At 38.7% G+C, this 18,013-nt stretch overlaps 1 protein-coding gene across 1 annotated transcript; it reads right to left on the bottom strand.

Annotated features, from left to right (window-relative positions):
* Nucleotides 1–1,122: 1,122 nt before the first annotated feature.
* LOC137266355 (probable ATP-dependent RNA helicase DDX56) lies at nt 1,123–17,760 on the bottom strand. The gene is made up of 17 exons (XM_067801842.1): nt 17,649–17,760; nt 14,121–14,282; nt 11,829–11,909; nt 11,126–11,199; nt 10,686–10,856; nt 10,094–10,184; nt 8,951–9,015; nt 8,363–8,467; nt 7,299–7,370; nt 6,643–6,747; nt 6,359–6,478; nt 6,058–6,158; nt 5,828–5,901; nt 5,185–5,274; nt 4,788–4,893; nt 2,897–2,994; nt 1,123–1,254 (listed from the first exon to the last, which is right to left on the bottom strand). Exons 1-17 carry the CDS (start codon nt 17,718–17,720, stop codon nt 1,177–1,179), a joined length of 1,665 nt encoding a protein of 554 aa, XP_067657943.1. The 5' UTR covers nt 17,721–17,760; the 3' UTR covers nt 1,123–1,176.
* Between the last annotated feature and the right edge of the window lie 253 nt (nt 17,761–18,013).

Genomic DNA, 18,013 nt, shown 5'->3' with positions numbered 1-18,013 from the left:
GTGAATGCTGTGTCGCAGGCTTGAGATTCCTATGTGCCAAACACTGCTGTAGTCAATCATTCACACCTGTCCTTTTGACCTTGACGCAAAACTATATTTTGTATGCAGAAATAGCTTTTTGTTCAAGCAGGTGTTAGTGTCATCCCACAGATGACAGCATCGTTGACAGAAAAAACACCTCTGTCATGTCAGTGAAGCAGCTGTCCTTCAATCAACCGTATCCAATCACTGACTTAAAATGGTATGTTATCACCATTGGTGTTCAGGATCCAGTTTGAGCATGTGCATTTCAGTTGGGCTAAAGACAACCTCTCTACTAAGCAGCCTAGGATGTGCCTTCTCTTGACAGGGAGTATGTAACTATATTTGGAGTTGTCCAAGACAACAACATAAACTTCATAAAGTAACTTTGGACATATCCTGTATCCTTTTAAAAAATATTGAGTGGCATATACATGTTCTTTTTTTTTCACCAGTTCATGTGACTGTTTCCATAATTCATCACCATCAAAGTTGGATAGTACTTATGTTCTTTTGTGCCAGATGTTTAAGGCTTCAACACCTCAGTATCCCTGTTTTTGGTTGAGTAGTATGGATTTGCTATTTTTCTATAACTTCAACTGAGAGGCTTCCAAATTTCATCATCCCTATGAAAAGGTGAGTAGAATACAGGTATGCTGTCTGAACTAGACGTATGAAATGTAGGTGTTATTATTTGTGACCTTGTACTGAGCAGCTGTAACAATACTGGTAACAAACATGTCTTGCTGTTGTCAAGTATGGTTTGTAGAGAAGATGTGAATAAATCTTGAAATATGTTGGTTGTTCTCTCGTATTTTCTTGTGCAGCAAATGTTGCCAAGGCTTTTAAATTCACTGTACAGAGCTGTGTTCCTTGTGCTTGATCGAAACTTATCACTGCAGCGTCAAATCTTCATTATGTACATAGGAAGGTGTCTCGGTAAGTCACCAAGTTCAGCTACAGTGGTAGAGGTCCGAGACCTGCACCACTTTGGGCTTGCCTCCCATGATATAACTGAAATATTGCACTTTCATGTTCTCATGAGTTGTGTCAACGTGACTTTGTATCCCAAACATGACAAAAATGGCAAAAGCATCCATATTTGAGAATTTGGATATTTATTTACAGATTTATACATGTAATGCCATCTCTTGTTTATTTGGCTTTTTTCTTCTTCTTCTTTGTGCTGAGACCAGTGAACTCGAAACTTTTCAAAGGATCGGCTTGTCTTTTCTGAAAACAAATCAAATGTTTAAGTTTTTTTGAGAATTACCTCAACATAAAATTCTGCAAGAAGCATGTTAACAGCAAAATCACTGGACGAAAACTCATAACACATTTATGACAAGATAGAGACTGATTATGTTTTCAGTATCATAATCACTGCCTTCAACTACTGTCGGAAACAAAAAGCTGTTACTCTGTATCCCTCAAATTTACACACCTGCAAAATAGGATATGTCAAAATAACTCACTTTGGCCTAACTGGGCATTTAGTGTGATGTATAAGAGGATGTGTCAAAAAAACTCACTTTGGCCTAACTGGATTTTAGTGTGATGTATAAGAGAATATCTATAGAAAAGCATGTTTACTCATAACATCAGGCAAAACTAAGACAAATCTGAATACCTGCTGAAAACAATAGATCAAACTATAGATAGCAATTAAGTCTCTCAGTCAGGTATGACTGGGGTCATCTCAAAGATATTTTGTGCTTTTTCATTCGTGCTGAATATCAATTGATCAATTGATTAACATCTTGCGCATCTTTCTTTCATGTTAAGATATGTAAAAGAGTATGATACCTAAAAAAGCATCATATTAAATGTCTCAAAATATATAGGTGGCATTACCAGCTAAAAAAAGACAAGTCTGGATATTGTTATATATGTTAAGACATGCTGTGTACTACCTACTTTAATTCCCCAATGGGATTATCATATCTTACGTGATATCTCAATCCCCCAGCCTGACCCCAACCATCGTCTGCTTCACTTGTCCCAGTTCTGCTTTTGAGATGACCCCTCCTACCTGTTTCTTTTTATAGTGATAGTGAAACTCAAAGCTGACTAAATCTTAACAGTTTCAGCATGAGTGTTATGTTTTACGTTAGATATCATGATATTGAAGCAAAGTCAAATTTCAGAATGGGCATTTAGAAAGTGCCCTTTGTAATACAATATCATAACACTTTAATTTGCATAAAGACATCGTCTGTTCCAAATAAGTCGCCTTGTCTTTGAAAAAATCCTTATTGCACATTTCTGCACTATTCTCTCCCGTAAAGTCCTCTTTTCAGACCTGAAAAGGTCCGCAGTAGAATAGACCTTCAGCAACCCGTACTTGCCATAAAAGGCAATGCTTGCTGGAATCAGGTGGTCAGGCTCAACATAACAGGCGACTATGCTTGTAGTAAGAGGCGACTAACGAGATTGGGTGGCCTGGCTTGCTGACTTGGTTGACACATGTCAGTGGTTCCCATTTGCACAGATTGATGCTCATGCTGTTGATCACTGGCTTGTCTGGTCCAGATTTGATTATTTACAGATCACTGCCATATATCTGAAACATTGCTGAGTGAGCCATAAAACTAAAGTCACTCACTCACTCATCACACAGCATCTGTCCGTCGCCATCACACCATGCTGAGTGCGGCATAAGACTAAACTCACTCACTTGCACTCCTTTTTTCATGTTTTCTATCTCCCAACCACTGGAACTGAAGTTTGGCTGAACTTATTTTAACAGATATTTTACACTTTCAGTATTGATATCAACTACATATATTTTCCGACAGTAAAAGTCTGAAAGTGTTTTTTGTGGAAGGTCACCATTAACCTAGGTTCACAGAATTAGGCGAGATTCATGACTGACCTTGAACTTCAGCTGCCCCTTTGATGGGCCGTGCTTGCCACTTTTCCTGTTTTTGTCTGTCTTTTCCTCCTGCTGTAGATTCTTCAGTGTCTTCGGAACTTAAACAACAAAACTACGACATTTCACACCTTGAACAAAGTGTGAATGTTCAAGTATACATAATTAGTCTTGAACCAGATTAACTCCCCTGCTTAGTGTTTGTGCCAGGACTTCTTCAACTTCACAAAAAACTTGAAGATCAATTTCTACATATACATCAAATGCAGACACATGGTACATGAAACTTTCATTTAAATATTACACATAAATATCTACCCAAACATTCCTGATCAAGTGACTATTATTGCTCAGTGTAGATATATTATCAGTTTTGGAAATTACAACAAAGCTGTGAACTCATCCAATCCCAAATTACTTAGTCTATTTATTTAATAATTTTATGTTTATATGATATTTAGTAATATTGTATTTTACTAGTACTTACATTTATACAAAACTGATCACCGATTCAACCTCTCCAGAAAAAGATAGCTGACACCCATCCCCACCATAAATTATGAACAGTCCTTAACTGACTACTGGATGCAAGCTTCATTCACAATAAGTTGTAGGTACTGGATAACTACTGTGAAGGGAAATCGGTCCATTGATACTGAACTACACTACTCAAAAATAAGAAATCCATAGGTAGTATTTTTCCATTAACATTTCGAATTTGAATCATTGGTGTCTATGTAATCAGTATATCTATGGTGAACGCTGTTTGCAAACATTTTCGAGTTTGAGGCTCAGGGTAACAATGCAGTTGGTCATATGATATGGAGGCCGGGGAGTCTCAGTCTGTGATTGCAAGGCAACTGAATGTGTCACAGAGGACCATAGCAAGACTTTGGCATCGCCACCAGCAGCAAGGGTCAACACATGATCGCCCCAGTTCTGGTTGACCAGGTGTAACCACGCCTGCTGAGGGCAGGTTTATTCGGCTTTGACATTTGCAGAACAGGTTCACCACAGCATCCTCCACAACATCAGTAGTGCCAGGACTCAGAACAATTTCTGATCAGACTCTGAGGAACAGCTTACACGAGGCTGGTATTCATTCCAGAAGACCTTTGCGAGGTGCGGTCCTTACATGTCAACATTGGCAACAATGCAGACAGTGGTGTCGCCAACATCTCCCACGGCCATTGCAGAGGTGGAGAACTGTTATCTTCAGTGACAAGTTATGACCGAAGAGCATGTGTATATCAACATCGTAATAAATGCTACAATGCAAATTGTGTACAGGAAGTGGGCAGATTTGGTGGCGAAAGTGTCATGGTTAGGGCTGACATCTCACAGTGGCAGGACAAATCTCATTCAGGTCCATGGCAATTTGACAGCTTGACGTTACCGTGATGAAATCATCAGGCCTCATGTCCTTCCACCGTTCAGGTTCTTGATTGGCCCTAACGATCACCGGATCTTAACCCTATTGAACATTTGTGGGATGAATTGGATCATCTCTCAGTGTGACCCTCAGCCACAGGCGTTACCTGCTCTGCTTGTGGCCTTGAGGGAAGAGTACAAACTCATTCCCAGGCAATTCATCCGGAATGTGGTCCAGTCTATGGGATGCCGATGCCAAGCAACCATTGATGCTAATGGTGGCCACATAAGATATTGACTGCTCTGCGACCTTGACCTTCGAACACTTATCATTTGTGACGTACAGTTTCTTGCCTCATTGGACCATTAATGTTCATTCAGGTTTTCTTCATGACTGTCCTGCATTACTGAACCTTAAGTGTATAAACTGATAACAAGTTTCATCAATGTATTTCTTTTTTTGTTTCTGTTGCCAAGGCTCTGTCTTTTCATTTCACATCTATGCATCAGTTTAGTGACTTACCGAGGTAGTCTGGGACGTGTTTGAGAACGACTTGTTTCTTGACTGTGTGGAGAGCCTTGTCGTGCCTCAGCACTCGCAGGTCTTGAGGGTTGTCTTCGAAGTGAGACTGAAACCCCAAAAGAGAGGATAAAATTACTTTCTTATATCACAGATATTACCCATAGTCAGCAATACATGATGTCACTGAACATCAGCAGAGACTGACTGCCTGATGCATGCAGTCACTTCCTACAACTTGCTTACACTGCTAAGAGACAACTCTCAACTGTAACAGCCACAGTTTTCCAGTTGGGTCACTTCTAACTACCAGCAATGGTGTACAACGTTCTGTGGTCTTTACAGGTGAAATGGATGTGAATAGGTTCTATATAATGGTTCAGTACATCATGAGGCCTACCTTCAGTTTCTCTGTCGTCAGCAGCTCCTGTCTAATCTCCTTCATTCGCGCATCTCGGATAGCCAGCCTTGTTACCGCCCGCATTGCATCCTGGAGTGAGTGAGTGAATATCATCTTAGGATGTTGTCAGTCATGGTACATCTACCTCACAGCAGTGGCGGCTGAGTGAGTGAGTGTGTATCATGGTATGGCTGCCTACTGTTCAACAAAAGCCTAAAATCCTAAGGGTGAGTGAGTTTATAAATGCATATCAGTTTAATGCTGCTTTTCACTGTATACCAGTTATATCGTTTTGGTACGAGCTATGAGCATAAAAATAGTGCAGACAAAGCCAGAAACATAATCAGGAAAACTGGGATTCAAACCCACAATTCAGGTTTCTGCTGTGCCCAAAGAACGCAACTGTACATAACAACTCAATTTACTGGACAACCTGGTCTTCGGGAAAAAGTAATTCAGTAATAGCAACCATAACTAAACAGATCAGATAATAGCGGGAAACAACTTAATCACTGATAGGATGCTGAAATACTAGACTTTAAAGTCCTACTTTCACACAACTATTCATCTTTAACACCCTCCCCAAAATACCAACTATTTGAAACAGAATTGATCCATGTTTAAGCTGGAGTTTGCACCTCACCCTAGCACGGTATCGGAAGCCTTCAATTTCCTCCATTTTGAAGTTGTAAGGTTTGAAGAGATTTTCACCTTCCGCTGAAAAACAGAAAAATATTCAAGACATTTAAATCATTTTAGGAGGGAGGAAGGTATGAGGAAGTGTACGAAGATAAAGTACATAGTTTGAGAGATGTGGAAATCTTGACTAGAAAACTTGGTTCCAAAGATGCGAGACTGTATCGGTGTACCTACGTGCATGATCTGCTAGCTCATCCTCCACTTCCTGCAACATCGACATCTCCTTGATGTTGACAAACGACAGCGCTGTGCCATGGTTGCTTCCTCGGGCTGTCCTGCAGCCATCAACATATGATCACGTGGTCACCTGACATCTTTACAACATGATGCTGTGAAATATCATACCCGTGTTCCATATTGCATGCACTGGGAAGCATGGTTGTATTGCAATGTATTATGTTTGTATCATATTTTGCTATGCTTTGTATACCATAGAAATATGTTTAACTTTATGGCAGGGGTTTTGATTACCTACCTGCCTACTCTGTGAATATATGACTCTACATTCCGGGGGAAGTCAAAATTGATCACGTTTGAAACATTCTGGAAATCAATTCCACGGGATACTCCATACTCATGGATCTTCTTCTTGTGTCTGAAACATTCCCAGACGTCATGCAATGTTAGGCTCAGTGAGACAATACTATACATCAAAGCAGCCTTCACAATAAGACCACTCATCTCACAGCATGGGCAAGTAACACTCATAACATGTTTATGACATCGCATGACAACAGTAAATAAATGAGTATGACCTACTTTTTTTTCTCTTGTGGCTTTTGCTTTGGGTCAGCCAGAAGTGTTTCATCAGATGCGATGATATAACTGTATACATCTTCATTGAACTGGGTGACGATGTGACACCTGCAACATCAATGACGTTGATGTCACAAGTAACCATGGCAACTGCAACCTTCAGAGGACTCGTCATGTCTCTTTAGAAGAAAATAAGGCAAGCAAAACCTGATAGAAGACATCTGAAGCATGTTTGTTATTTATAGTTAACTTATGTTCTTCTGTAGAATTTCATCTGAGGCCTTCGTGGCAGTGTGGGTTAGCTCGCTGACTTTGTGTCCTGCCTAGTTTTGACAGTGTCATTATCAATACTGGATGGGACTCCTCCCCCAAAAGTACTAGAATTTGTACAAAGAACTAAGAAAATGTCATTCTAAATATCTCATATGTTACACTTGACCGATTTATTGTGTATTCAATACACATCTTGACTAAATGTATCTTGAAAGTTAAATCATTCTCACTGTATAGACATCTGTAAATTTCTTGTAAGGGACATTTGATAGATACTTCTGTCTAACTCGTCAAATGAACTAAAGATATGACTGTAACAGAAAAGACATTGTACCTCTGGGAACCCTAAAGTAAAGGAAACATTTCTTATATGAGCATATACAAACCTTGAGTTGACTGGTAGTTCGGAGTTGAGGACACAAGCATTGACACCAAACTGTTCCAAGAACAGCTTCAACCTGTACCAACAGTCACCACGATTACAGTACTTGTCACACCAAGACTAACCTCTTCAAGGCATCATCAGTGTTAATAACGATTTTAAGATGCTCCTGTTCTTTCAAGTTTTAATCAGGAATACATAACATGACTAGTAAAGTATATATGACAGCTTAAAAGTCACATGCTACAAAAAAATCAAATATAATTAAAACACAGTAACATATTCATAATATATAAAATGCTGGTTAAGAAAAAGACAATACACAGAATTGTAAGCATATAATCACAACTCAAAAGTGCAACACTTTGTACTTGGGTTTACCTCCCTCAAAACAAAGCAGCCATGATATCAAACCCAGTCAGAGCTGGTGGGTGTGCACTCAGGTGTAATGAAGCCTTTTCATTGGCCACTGGTTCATTTGCCGATACGCTTAGATTGTTTTTTGTTTATGGTATATATGCCCAAGAGGAGTTAATTTCAATTGGATGTGATCAATGATTGAAGTTGTGTATTGCATATTGTCATCAGCTGACAGGCAGGCAAGCAGACACATAGGTGTGAATAAATAAGACATTGAGTTTTCTCTGTAAAAGAGTCTGCTTACTGCTTATCACAATAAACATGTTTTTTTATGTAAAGAGTAGATTATTTATGTTTGTGTACACAACCAAGATTAGACTACTGCTTGTGACCTCATACTCCAGGCAGGTAAGCTGTTTCCAGCTCCGTGAACCTACTCACTGTTCATGTGTTATGAGCGCAGCACAGAGCATAGCTGCTGAAACCACTCTTTTCCCCAGCGTTGGGGGAAAATTAGTGAATCGTTTGATTTCACAGACAGGCTTTTTTTTCATTGCGTTTGTTTTCAACTTCATAGGTTGAATTGAAATTTTGATGATTTGTTTCGGTAAGTGCATACCGAAAGTTATCAGAATCTGCAAAGTTGTGTGACCTTTAACAATGAGCTATGGTATTCCCTGGGGATTTATTGAGTGTGTGTTGACTTACTTGTAGCACCGGTCTACTGAGTTGACAAACAGGATGGACTTCCCTCTGATTAGCCCCAGCTTGAACAGAGCACACATCAAGGTGAATTTGTCCTCGTCTTCACACCTGCAATATAAATGAGTGAGTGAGTGAGTGAGTGAGTGAGTGAGTGAGTGAGTGAGTGAGTGAGTGAGTGAGTGAGTGAGTGAGTGAGTGAGTTTAACACAGCTTTGAACAGGGAGGAAACACTAATTCATGGATATCTCATGGTTTAACATATGAGCATGAATGCATGGAAAAGGGATTTTTGACTAAGAACCAGAATTAAGGTCTAAAATCATGGTGAATCTTAGCTCTTATTCCTTAATCAGTGGATCCTGGTACAGATAAGGTACACAACTCTCGCAGTTAGCTATGACCATTAGACCACTCATGCTCCTGTGGAATAATATTCTTTCAGTTCACAATTAACACTTCATTCTAACAACTGAGATGAGCCTGTTTACAATAGTTATATTCTTCTCTGATCACTGTTATTCAGCGGGCAGGCAAATGTTCTGTTTGTTAGCATGACATGTTGGGTTTGTTGACATGACAACATGGACCTACTTGATGTGGTACTGAGCAAGCTGCCATGTATCTGGAAGTCGGCTCTCCTCGAGCTTCAAAATCACCTGTTTGACAAAAAGTTTGAGGAGATAAGTAACTGAGCACAAATGTTCATTTGACCAGACTTAGTTTGTTTCACACAATAAGGATGAGTCTGTCTAATAACAAACACAGTTATAAGAGTAAATATGTTCTGGATGAACATCTTTTCTATGAATGGAATCCCCTGTGGCCTTTTAACATATGTAAAATACTTCAAAAGAAGGCAAACAGAACACAGCACAATCTGTTAATCCTTTTTAACATTGCTTATGATTATTTTACCTTCTGCATCGAGACTTTTGGGGACAACAACTGCCCCAGTGTTATGAATGATAATATGACTGTGAGGTCATATATTACTGATTTATGAGTGCAGTACTGACAAAAAAAAAGCCAGTCAGGGAGAACTTCTGATTTGAATCCAGATTTCTGGCTTGCTGACACAAACCTATACAGCATACTGTAAGGTGGTCCTAAAGAACGCTATGCCACCTAGCTTCTCTGTCGCAGTTACTGGTTGGCATAGTGCCCACTTGTTCAGGGCCACTAAGAAGTTTCTCTCAGTATTATTGGTTGGCATAGCTCCCCACCCATCCAGGGCCACACAAGCTCTGTCACAATTACTGGTAAATAAAACCAGGGCCACACAAGCTCTGTCACAATTACTGATCTATAAAACCAGAGCCACACAAGCTCTGTCACAATTACTGGTCAATAAAACCAGGGTCACACAAGCTCTGTCACAATTACTGGTCAATAAAACCAGGGTCACACAAGCTCTGTCACAATTACTGGTCAATAAAACCAGGGTCACACAAGCTCTGTCACAATTACTGGTCTAAAGAACCAGGGCCACACAAGCTCTGTCACAATTACTGGTCTATAGAACCAGGGCCACACAAGCCCTGTCACAATTATGTATGCTGAGGACCATGTGAAACTACACAAAATCTCTCTGACACATCCTATAATCATTCCTACATACAAATACCCTACCTATGTCCCAAACATATTCAAACATGAACATCACAATCTCTCAGTTCTGAATCCCATGAAAGAGCCACTGATCAAATTAAACTATATCCCAATACAAGTACTGACAGCATTGTGGAGAACCATCTTCTTGAGGGCCTTCACATCTTCTGTCAAAGTCGCAGACATCAGAAATGCTTGATAGATCTTCGGCAGGTGTCTAGAGGTACACAAAAAGATAATCTTTCAAATAATGATTGGGTCACTTTATTAATTATGCAATTTTCTGAATAAAATTGATATTTTATACTTATCCTGACTCATGCTTAATTGCTTACTCTCCTCTTCCTGGAGAAGGTAGGGAATACCTGAAACCCTTGAAGTTCCTGTGCGTGGCAAGGGAGGTAATACATGGGTGTGTGTGAATTTTACGTCCGCTTTTTTAAGTAGGGAACTTCAAGAGATTTCAGATGTTCCACTACCTTTGCCAGGAAGAGGAGATAAGCAATTAAGCAAGTGTTGAAAGGACATAAAAAAATAATGATGTTCTCCCAAATTATGGTCATCCACTAAATTCACAATAGATCTTTGGTAGGTGTTCTAAGCACTAAAAAAGCTGGATTAGCTCTGTCTTCAGTATGTAGCAAACATCCCTCACTACATAATGGAGTCCTGCCAAGGGCCAACACTGAAATAGAACCATGAAGGAAGAAAGTCTCACTCCAGAAGTCTTTTGATGTCAAGTTCATATCCAAATGAAAACACCAGGTCTGCCTCATCTATGATGACCATCTCCAGTGAGTCACGTAGACAAAGGTTGCCAGCATCGATGTGAGCCAGGACCCGACTAGGTGTTCCCACGACGATGTCCGGTTTCTCCATTAACATTGGCCTGACAACAAACAATCTCCGTCAACACTGACCAACAAACATCTGATCCTGAATCTATATTATAGTGGAATTATCATTACAGCTACGTTATACTGAAACATAAATAACTGCTGATAGATGCTACTTGATTAAATGACATTATACTGTAGAGCCATATCCCATTATAAATGAATTTTGAGTCAAGAGATCAACTTAACAAAGGTCTGAGAATATGCAACAGCAATAACATTGACAAACGTGTTGATATTTTACAGATAAAGATGACCTCACCTTTGAGATGTCAGAGGGCTGGGTTCGGAGATGTCGACACACCTCACTTCTCGAGAACAACTGCTGGTCAAGTCCTACCAGAACCCCAATAACAGATAAAAGAATGATTTGCATGAAGGATAATTTGCCAGTTGGTCATCTGGGCCTGTCACAACATCAGCAACGGATGAAAGAATGATTTGACATGAAGGATAAATTGCTAGCTGGTCATCCGGGCCTGTAGCCGCCTGCAGGTTGATGGGTTTACAGGCCCTGAATGAAACCTGCAGGACCATTATGTTACAGTCAAACCATTAAAAACAAAAGAGACTACACTGTGCACACTTGCTACAAATTCAATTAGTGAGAGACGTTTTATTGACAAAGTCTGGTGTTGACAGTCCCATGTGTAAAGCACTCAAACACAAGAAAGTGAAACTCTAAGTTACCGTAACATAAAGCATCTAAAATGACTGCTGAACATTAATAAAGGAAAAAAAAACAAAGAAAAGATTCTATCTGTTACAAAGGTGGCCACAAGGGCCTGCAAATATTTTAAACTGCCAGCCCAATACATTAACAAACTAGAGCGGGGCCTCCAGGCCGGCAAATATTTCAATCACTGGTTCAAAGTATTCTCATGGTTTCTGCATACGTACTTTGGAAGAAACCTCAGGCACTAGACTAACCAGAATACAGTACTATCTCAACTTATGACCCTTACCTTGATATTTCTGAAAGCTTGATTACACAACTCTTTAGATGGAGTCAACACAACAGCCCGGACGCACTGCTCTGTAGCCAACTGCAGGATGAACAAATATCATGATAGTACTGATATAGACTACACAGCTCTAACTAATAGAATATAGGTCACTATGTGGAGAAAAAATCAAAACAACTGAGTGAGTGAGTGAGTGAGCGAGCGAGTGAGCGAGTTTAACACAGCTTTGAACAGGAAGGAAACATTAATTTATGGATATCTCATGGTTTAACATGAGTGAGAGAGTGAGAAATTTATAGTCGTATAAGCCCCATCATGAGAGTTGTATATTGATAAAAACAAACTTTGATGATTACAGACAGATGGATGGGGGACGGACGGACAGACAGACGAGGCGTCGAATATATCACGGGGTGATAAAAACAAACTTAGATGATATGAACAGCTGTCGATAAAGGTCACTAGTATAACTCGATATCACAGAATTTACGCCCATAACAAGCAGAACACACACAAAACTGTAAGGAGAGAGTATATTAATACAACTTAAGGCAGTAACTATAAAAGTATAATTTTAGCTAGTATCTGACATTACACATGTAAGTAGAGACGTTTTTCTCATGACCTTAAACATGTTAAAGTAGAAGTTTAATGGATAGGTACAAATTGGATAAATCATTTCAGCATATACATTAATGCTAATATCATGACATGGAGGCATAGTTATGTCACTTAATTTCAACACAAAAGCAGCAGAGGCTGGGAATTTATGAATATAGGGTCCAGGTACGGTCACTACAGAAGATGTCCAGAAATTACAAACTGGATTGCACAAAAATGCCTCAGTTTGCACTCACTGTAATTCATTTATTCAAATTTTGAATCAAGTACAACAGATTCATAAATTTGAATACTTTCATGCACACTGAGTCACCAATGTTTCACAAACAAGTAGTGAGTGAGGTAAATTAAGCAATATTCCAGCAATATCATGGAGTCTGGGAAGGGCACCAGAAACAGGCCTCACAGCACATTGTGTCCATGTGCCGAATCGAACCCCAATATGGTGTCACGAGTGAATGCTTTAACCACTAGACTACCTGACCACCTTAACAAAAAATAAAATTTGAAAACTGAAAACAGCACTTAACAGCCACAAACATCCTATGACTAGCTTTGTAGCTGAAGACTGCTGATAATAATCGACAGTTGTTTTCTAAGCATATTAAAGTGTCAGTCAAAAGACTGACTCCTTCATTACATGCATCCTTTCATGACTCGTAGTGCATTGATGACACCTTACACTTTCTTTGATATAGAACTATACCATTACTAAAAACAAAAGCCAGGACTTACACAAGACTTTTGCTAAAGATCACCATGATCTTGCCCTCAATACAATCTAAATGTACAACTTTGCAAACTATCAGGCTTACAAGAAGAAAATATGACTTGCCATCCATCTGTATACATGTATATAACACTGGAGCATCAAAAAGTAAATGCACAAAGGTTTTCTGTTTGAAGGTTATGCTTCGGGGTGTTTTGATATATTTAACCGGATGTCAAAACAGTGAGTGTCTCCACTACAATAATGTAAATGCAGCTGTTTTCGTGTTTTATTTTTCCTCATGATATCTGTCAATCCCAAGCAAGCTGGCTTGCTATGTACCAGCCTCAAGATCCCTATTTTGTTTGACTTTCTAATCTTGGTACCATCCAAAAATGCAAAATCTGCAATACCTGCATAACAAACTTAAGGAAACAAAATATGCAAGAAAACTTTGTGTGTTTGAAGTAAGTAGAAGTCTGCTAAAATCAAAGTTATAGATTAAAGTGCATAAAAAAGCAATCTGAAATTACAATCACTTGTTAAAGTGACTTCCTCCTTCATGTTTACTGAAAGAGCTTGTTTTGAAGATTCTACACACCCTCTTACAGATGACTTCATTGTAAGGACATAACTGTTCAAATGTTTTTCCTACTCCTATGTGATGCCAAGGGTTTAAGCTAAATACTGAATGGCCACACAAGTGTCAGTTCCCAATATACTGTAAACAGTGCCAGCTTGAATATTTGAACACAACGTTTGTGAAAGATCAAAGTGGGGGTGTCCTCAAAAAAGCAGCCGCTAATTTGCTAATGACCCCTTCAGAATAAAATGGAAACTTTGCAAACACTGGACATCTAGAAAATATTCTTTATATTTCCTGACATCCCCACCTACACTCTTTTTAAAGAACATTTGAGAATATGCAGATGTAGATGATGATAAGTTCTAATTTCTCTCACCTGCTTTGCCGCCAATATCTTCTGTATGACAGGAAGACAGAATGCAGCAGTCTTGCCTGAGCCTGTGCGAGCACGGGCAAGGACATCCTTGCCCTCTAAGGCCAGTGGAATGGCTTTCTCTTGAATAGGGGTTGGTTTTCTCCAACCTAACTTAGAAATTGCCTGGAATAACAGAGTTTTGTCACACTGACTTGTTCAACAGTGCTACTTCAAACAATAGCAACAAGTTGTACAAACTGGTAGTTTTCTCAAAACATCAACATTATGAAACATGATGAAAAAGTGTGAAATATCGTAACAATAAAAGTATACCATATACAGTTCATAAACACTTAATATGCATATTATCACTTATTCTTTAATACTGTGGGTGGAACACTTAGTATGCACATTATCACTTATTCTATACTACTGTGGGTGAAACACTTAGTATGCATATTATCACTTATTCTATACTACTGTGGGTGAAACACTTGCCTGTAACTTAAAGTTTTAAAATATCATTCATGTTTGTTAGATGAGACATGCACTGACCCGAGCTAGGTAAGCTTTCAAGCAAGGTTTACAGGTGGAAATCTTTCCAAATCATACGAGTAGATTTAAAGAAAACCGTGTTCAATTACAAATTATTAATGTTCCCATCTTTATGTTGTTCAAAATCGCAAAGCAGCGCCATTAATTGCTGTTGCACTGAAGGAGTTGTTGTCAGCATAGGTACTACAGATATGTACTCCAGGTACATTTCTGTTAACAGAAACAGATCCTAAAAAGTCCAAATACAGAAACAGAGCTCCAGATAAGATTCATCTCATGTGGGTACTGTACAGACTATATTTGTTTGGAGCGGGTATTATGAATGTTGAGTGGGTATTTCATTTTCTGTTTCCCACTGTTTTCAAATATGTGAGTACTTCAGCCATTTTACTCACCTAACTATCCGTCAGTGAGTAGGTTTACTAAACAGGTGTGTACTGCCTTATGTCATACCTAATCAAAACCAACTTAAGTATAATGGAAACAATTTCATCAAAAATCAAGCCAGTACAACATTGGTCCTATACTAAGGACTAAGCTCCTGTCAAGAAAATGGCACAATGCAGAATGCAATTCAGATTTCGTCCAGGGTACATTTGTGTATACAGAAAATTACCTAGGTACATATCTGTAGTACCTGTACCTGATCCCTTCAGGTCTAGGGTTAGTGAGCATGGTGAGAGGATCAACCATCCTGAAGACTTAGTGAAGTAGGCAAACCTATTGACCAAGTCTTAACAAGACAAACCAGTGGTTAAAGGGGCACTGATGTGGAGCGAATAATGTTTCTCGCCAACGGTCTAATTACGAAACCAAACCGCAATTTGGTCAGCGCCCGCTCCTTCGACCGTGACGGACAAAGGAACTGGGCTCCTGTCCATATTTTTTCACCTAAACAGTCAGGAGGCCGGATGCCCATCATATGCCATTTGTTTAAAAATATCCATGGTATTCCTTGTCCGATCGTAACCAAATATCCCAGCAGTGTAGTACTTTTAGGATGCTTGGATGGTATAGTTACTGATCCAATTTGATCCTATTTCAGTGTTTTTAACCTCGATTTTTAATCATGTTACATCAAAATATGATGTCTACAGGCACGTAGCAAGCCATTTGTTTCAGTACGGAAGATTGCAAAGCTTTATATTTAGGTAGTTTTGAGTGTTGGTTGAGCTGTGATAGCAAATATCATACGTAAATTTTGGTAGCTATGGTAGCTACAATGGTTTCTTATTTATGATAATAAAAACACACAGCTGATTTATTTGAATTCGTAAACAAAAAACGATGACTTTGCGTTTGGCAGAGAAATCTGAAAATTTTCTTACGTAAAAAACCCCTTATTTCACCTATTTACCCAAGTACACAGCAAATGCCTGTGTGTATTCCTTATGTAACGAAATTCCGTTGGTATGTATCCTCAAAACAGTTTCGGCCCATAAGTGTTTTCAGGCTGCATGCGACACAGAGATTACATCTTCCTTGCTGTAACTCGCGCATTATGGTGTAAATACACGTGTTATTTGTCATCATTCCCTGGATGGTCAATTAATGATTTTTTAACAGGTATAATTAGTAGTAACACCACTTCGGTTACTCAACAAAGGTTCCCATTTGGCATTTCTCCTGTCTGGAGTAAATACTCAACATTATAAATTAAGGTCTGTAATGGCAAATGTATTGTATGTTATGTAATATGTGCATGTAAGTGATGCAAGAGGTTTTATCAGCTGAGTTACAAAAGCAAACATCGATCAAAGGATTAACCGATAACACACTGATTGATTAATTACTTTTATCTTCTAGCGGATTTGTCAAAAGGCAGAGTGTGTAGATGACAACACCCTGTCGTAAAGTGTGAGTGCAAAAACAACATCCTCCCTTCAAAGAATTAACCACCCTTGCGTTGATTGATTGATTACTCATTATTGGTTAACTAAATTACTTAGAAGAGTGGACATCATACAATTAGTTGCCAGGTGTGCTATCTGGGAGACCAATGAGAGGTTTATCTGGTTTTCACCAACGAAAGACGTGAAACGATGTGTTACTTTTTCGCAAATGAGACAGTTGTAAGACACGCGACACAGAGCAGGATTATTTACCAGCTGCAGATGAATGGAATACGATTTCTTTTACGTGGATATTGATGGATACACTCCTGAACAAGATAGTAGCCTGACGTTGTTGCTATAAAATTAGTTTGTTTTACATTCATTATTTGCATTTTGTTTTAATTTATTTATTGTAGCATTCAGCAGAATCTGTATGACAAAAAACAGACACTAGATCCCATATGTGTGTGAAATAGGATCCACATTGGCAATCTATACAATGTATAAATGTTGCTGTTATGTTAGAAATTTACTATGAGTATAAGCAGATCGTGTGTTCTTTTGTTAATTTTCAGAATCATACAAATATGACAATAAAGTTTAACTAATTAGGGTTATGAGGCAAAATATAGAGACGTACATTGGCTTCGTTATTTTCCGTCCTAATAGTTTTTTACCATTTCTACCACTGGCATATGATTAACCTTCAAAGTGTTTCATTTGTTTTCATAATACATTTGTAATGAAGTAAAAAATGACTTCACCTCAGTTGATCTGTCTATAATTAAACTATCAGTTGCGCCTACGGACTGCGCAGCAGAGGTCACGAACCAGTCACGAATTCTGGGATATCATCCGGGTACTCACGGGAGAAAAACAATAACAAAAGTTTACACCAGTCCACGGAAATTGCTCCGCATTAGTGCCCCTTTAATGGTGTGGGTGACAATCTACACCATCTTGATGGATTGACACACATCAGTAGCTAGATGCCTGTCATTAGCGTCAAATGGATGGCTGTCATTGTCAAATATAGATGTTAGCATTTACACATGCCCACTTAACAAAAAAAAGATATGGAATAAAATACTGTCAGATCCTCCCTACACTCCTGTCTTATATAACAAGCATAACAATATTTTCATTTCTTTTCCCTTACTTTCAAAAGGCGATCATCAAGTCCCATTTCGTGAAAGCCAATAAATTCCGAATCAACATCATCGTCTGACATGATTAAAAGTTTTTCTCGTACACACGACCATGTGTTTACACGAACTGTATTACCTCGTGGCAAACTAATACAGTGTCGTGTAAGCATCTGTTGATTGGAACTAATTGATTATGAGAGCGTATGTTTCTGCTACAAATATTGAAAAATATATTTCTTGATAAGAATGTTTTAGTTTCTTCGAAACGAATAATTTCAGTGTCAGAAAAATAGATACAACACTTCTTCAAATAAACATATATCACTAGTTATTTTGAAAATAATACATTTGGATATTATACTGTAACTCTATAACA

Source organism: Haliotis asinina, chromosome 15 (assembly GCF_037392515.1).
Source record: "Haliotis asinina isolate JCU_RB_2024 chromosome 15, JCU_Hal_asi_v2, whole genome shotgun sequence".
Classification (NCBI taxonomy): domain Eukaryota; kingdom Metazoa; phylum Mollusca; class Gastropoda; order Lepetellida; family Haliotidae; genus Haliotis; species Haliotis asinina.
The sequence above is the reverse complement of the archived record's forward strand: the minus strand, read 5'-3'. Positions and strand labels throughout refer to the sequence as shown.

What these genes read in the sequence shown, in the direction of transcription:
- LOC137266355 (XM_067801842.1), bottom strand. Translation starts at nt 17,720, where the DNA reads ATGTCAGACGATGATGTTGATTCGGAATTTATTGGCTTTCACGAAATG. An exon ending in GACATCAAAAGACTTCTGGA is followed by an intron (nt 10,185 to 10,685) that starts GTGAGACTTTCT and finishes GTGTACCTCTAG; the next exon opens with ACACCTGCCGAAGATCTATC. An exon ending in TGACGACAGAGAAACTGAAG is followed by an intron (nt 4,894 to 5,184) that starts GTAGGCCTCATG and finishes TTGGGGTTTCAG; the next exon opens with TCTCACTTCGAAGACAACCC.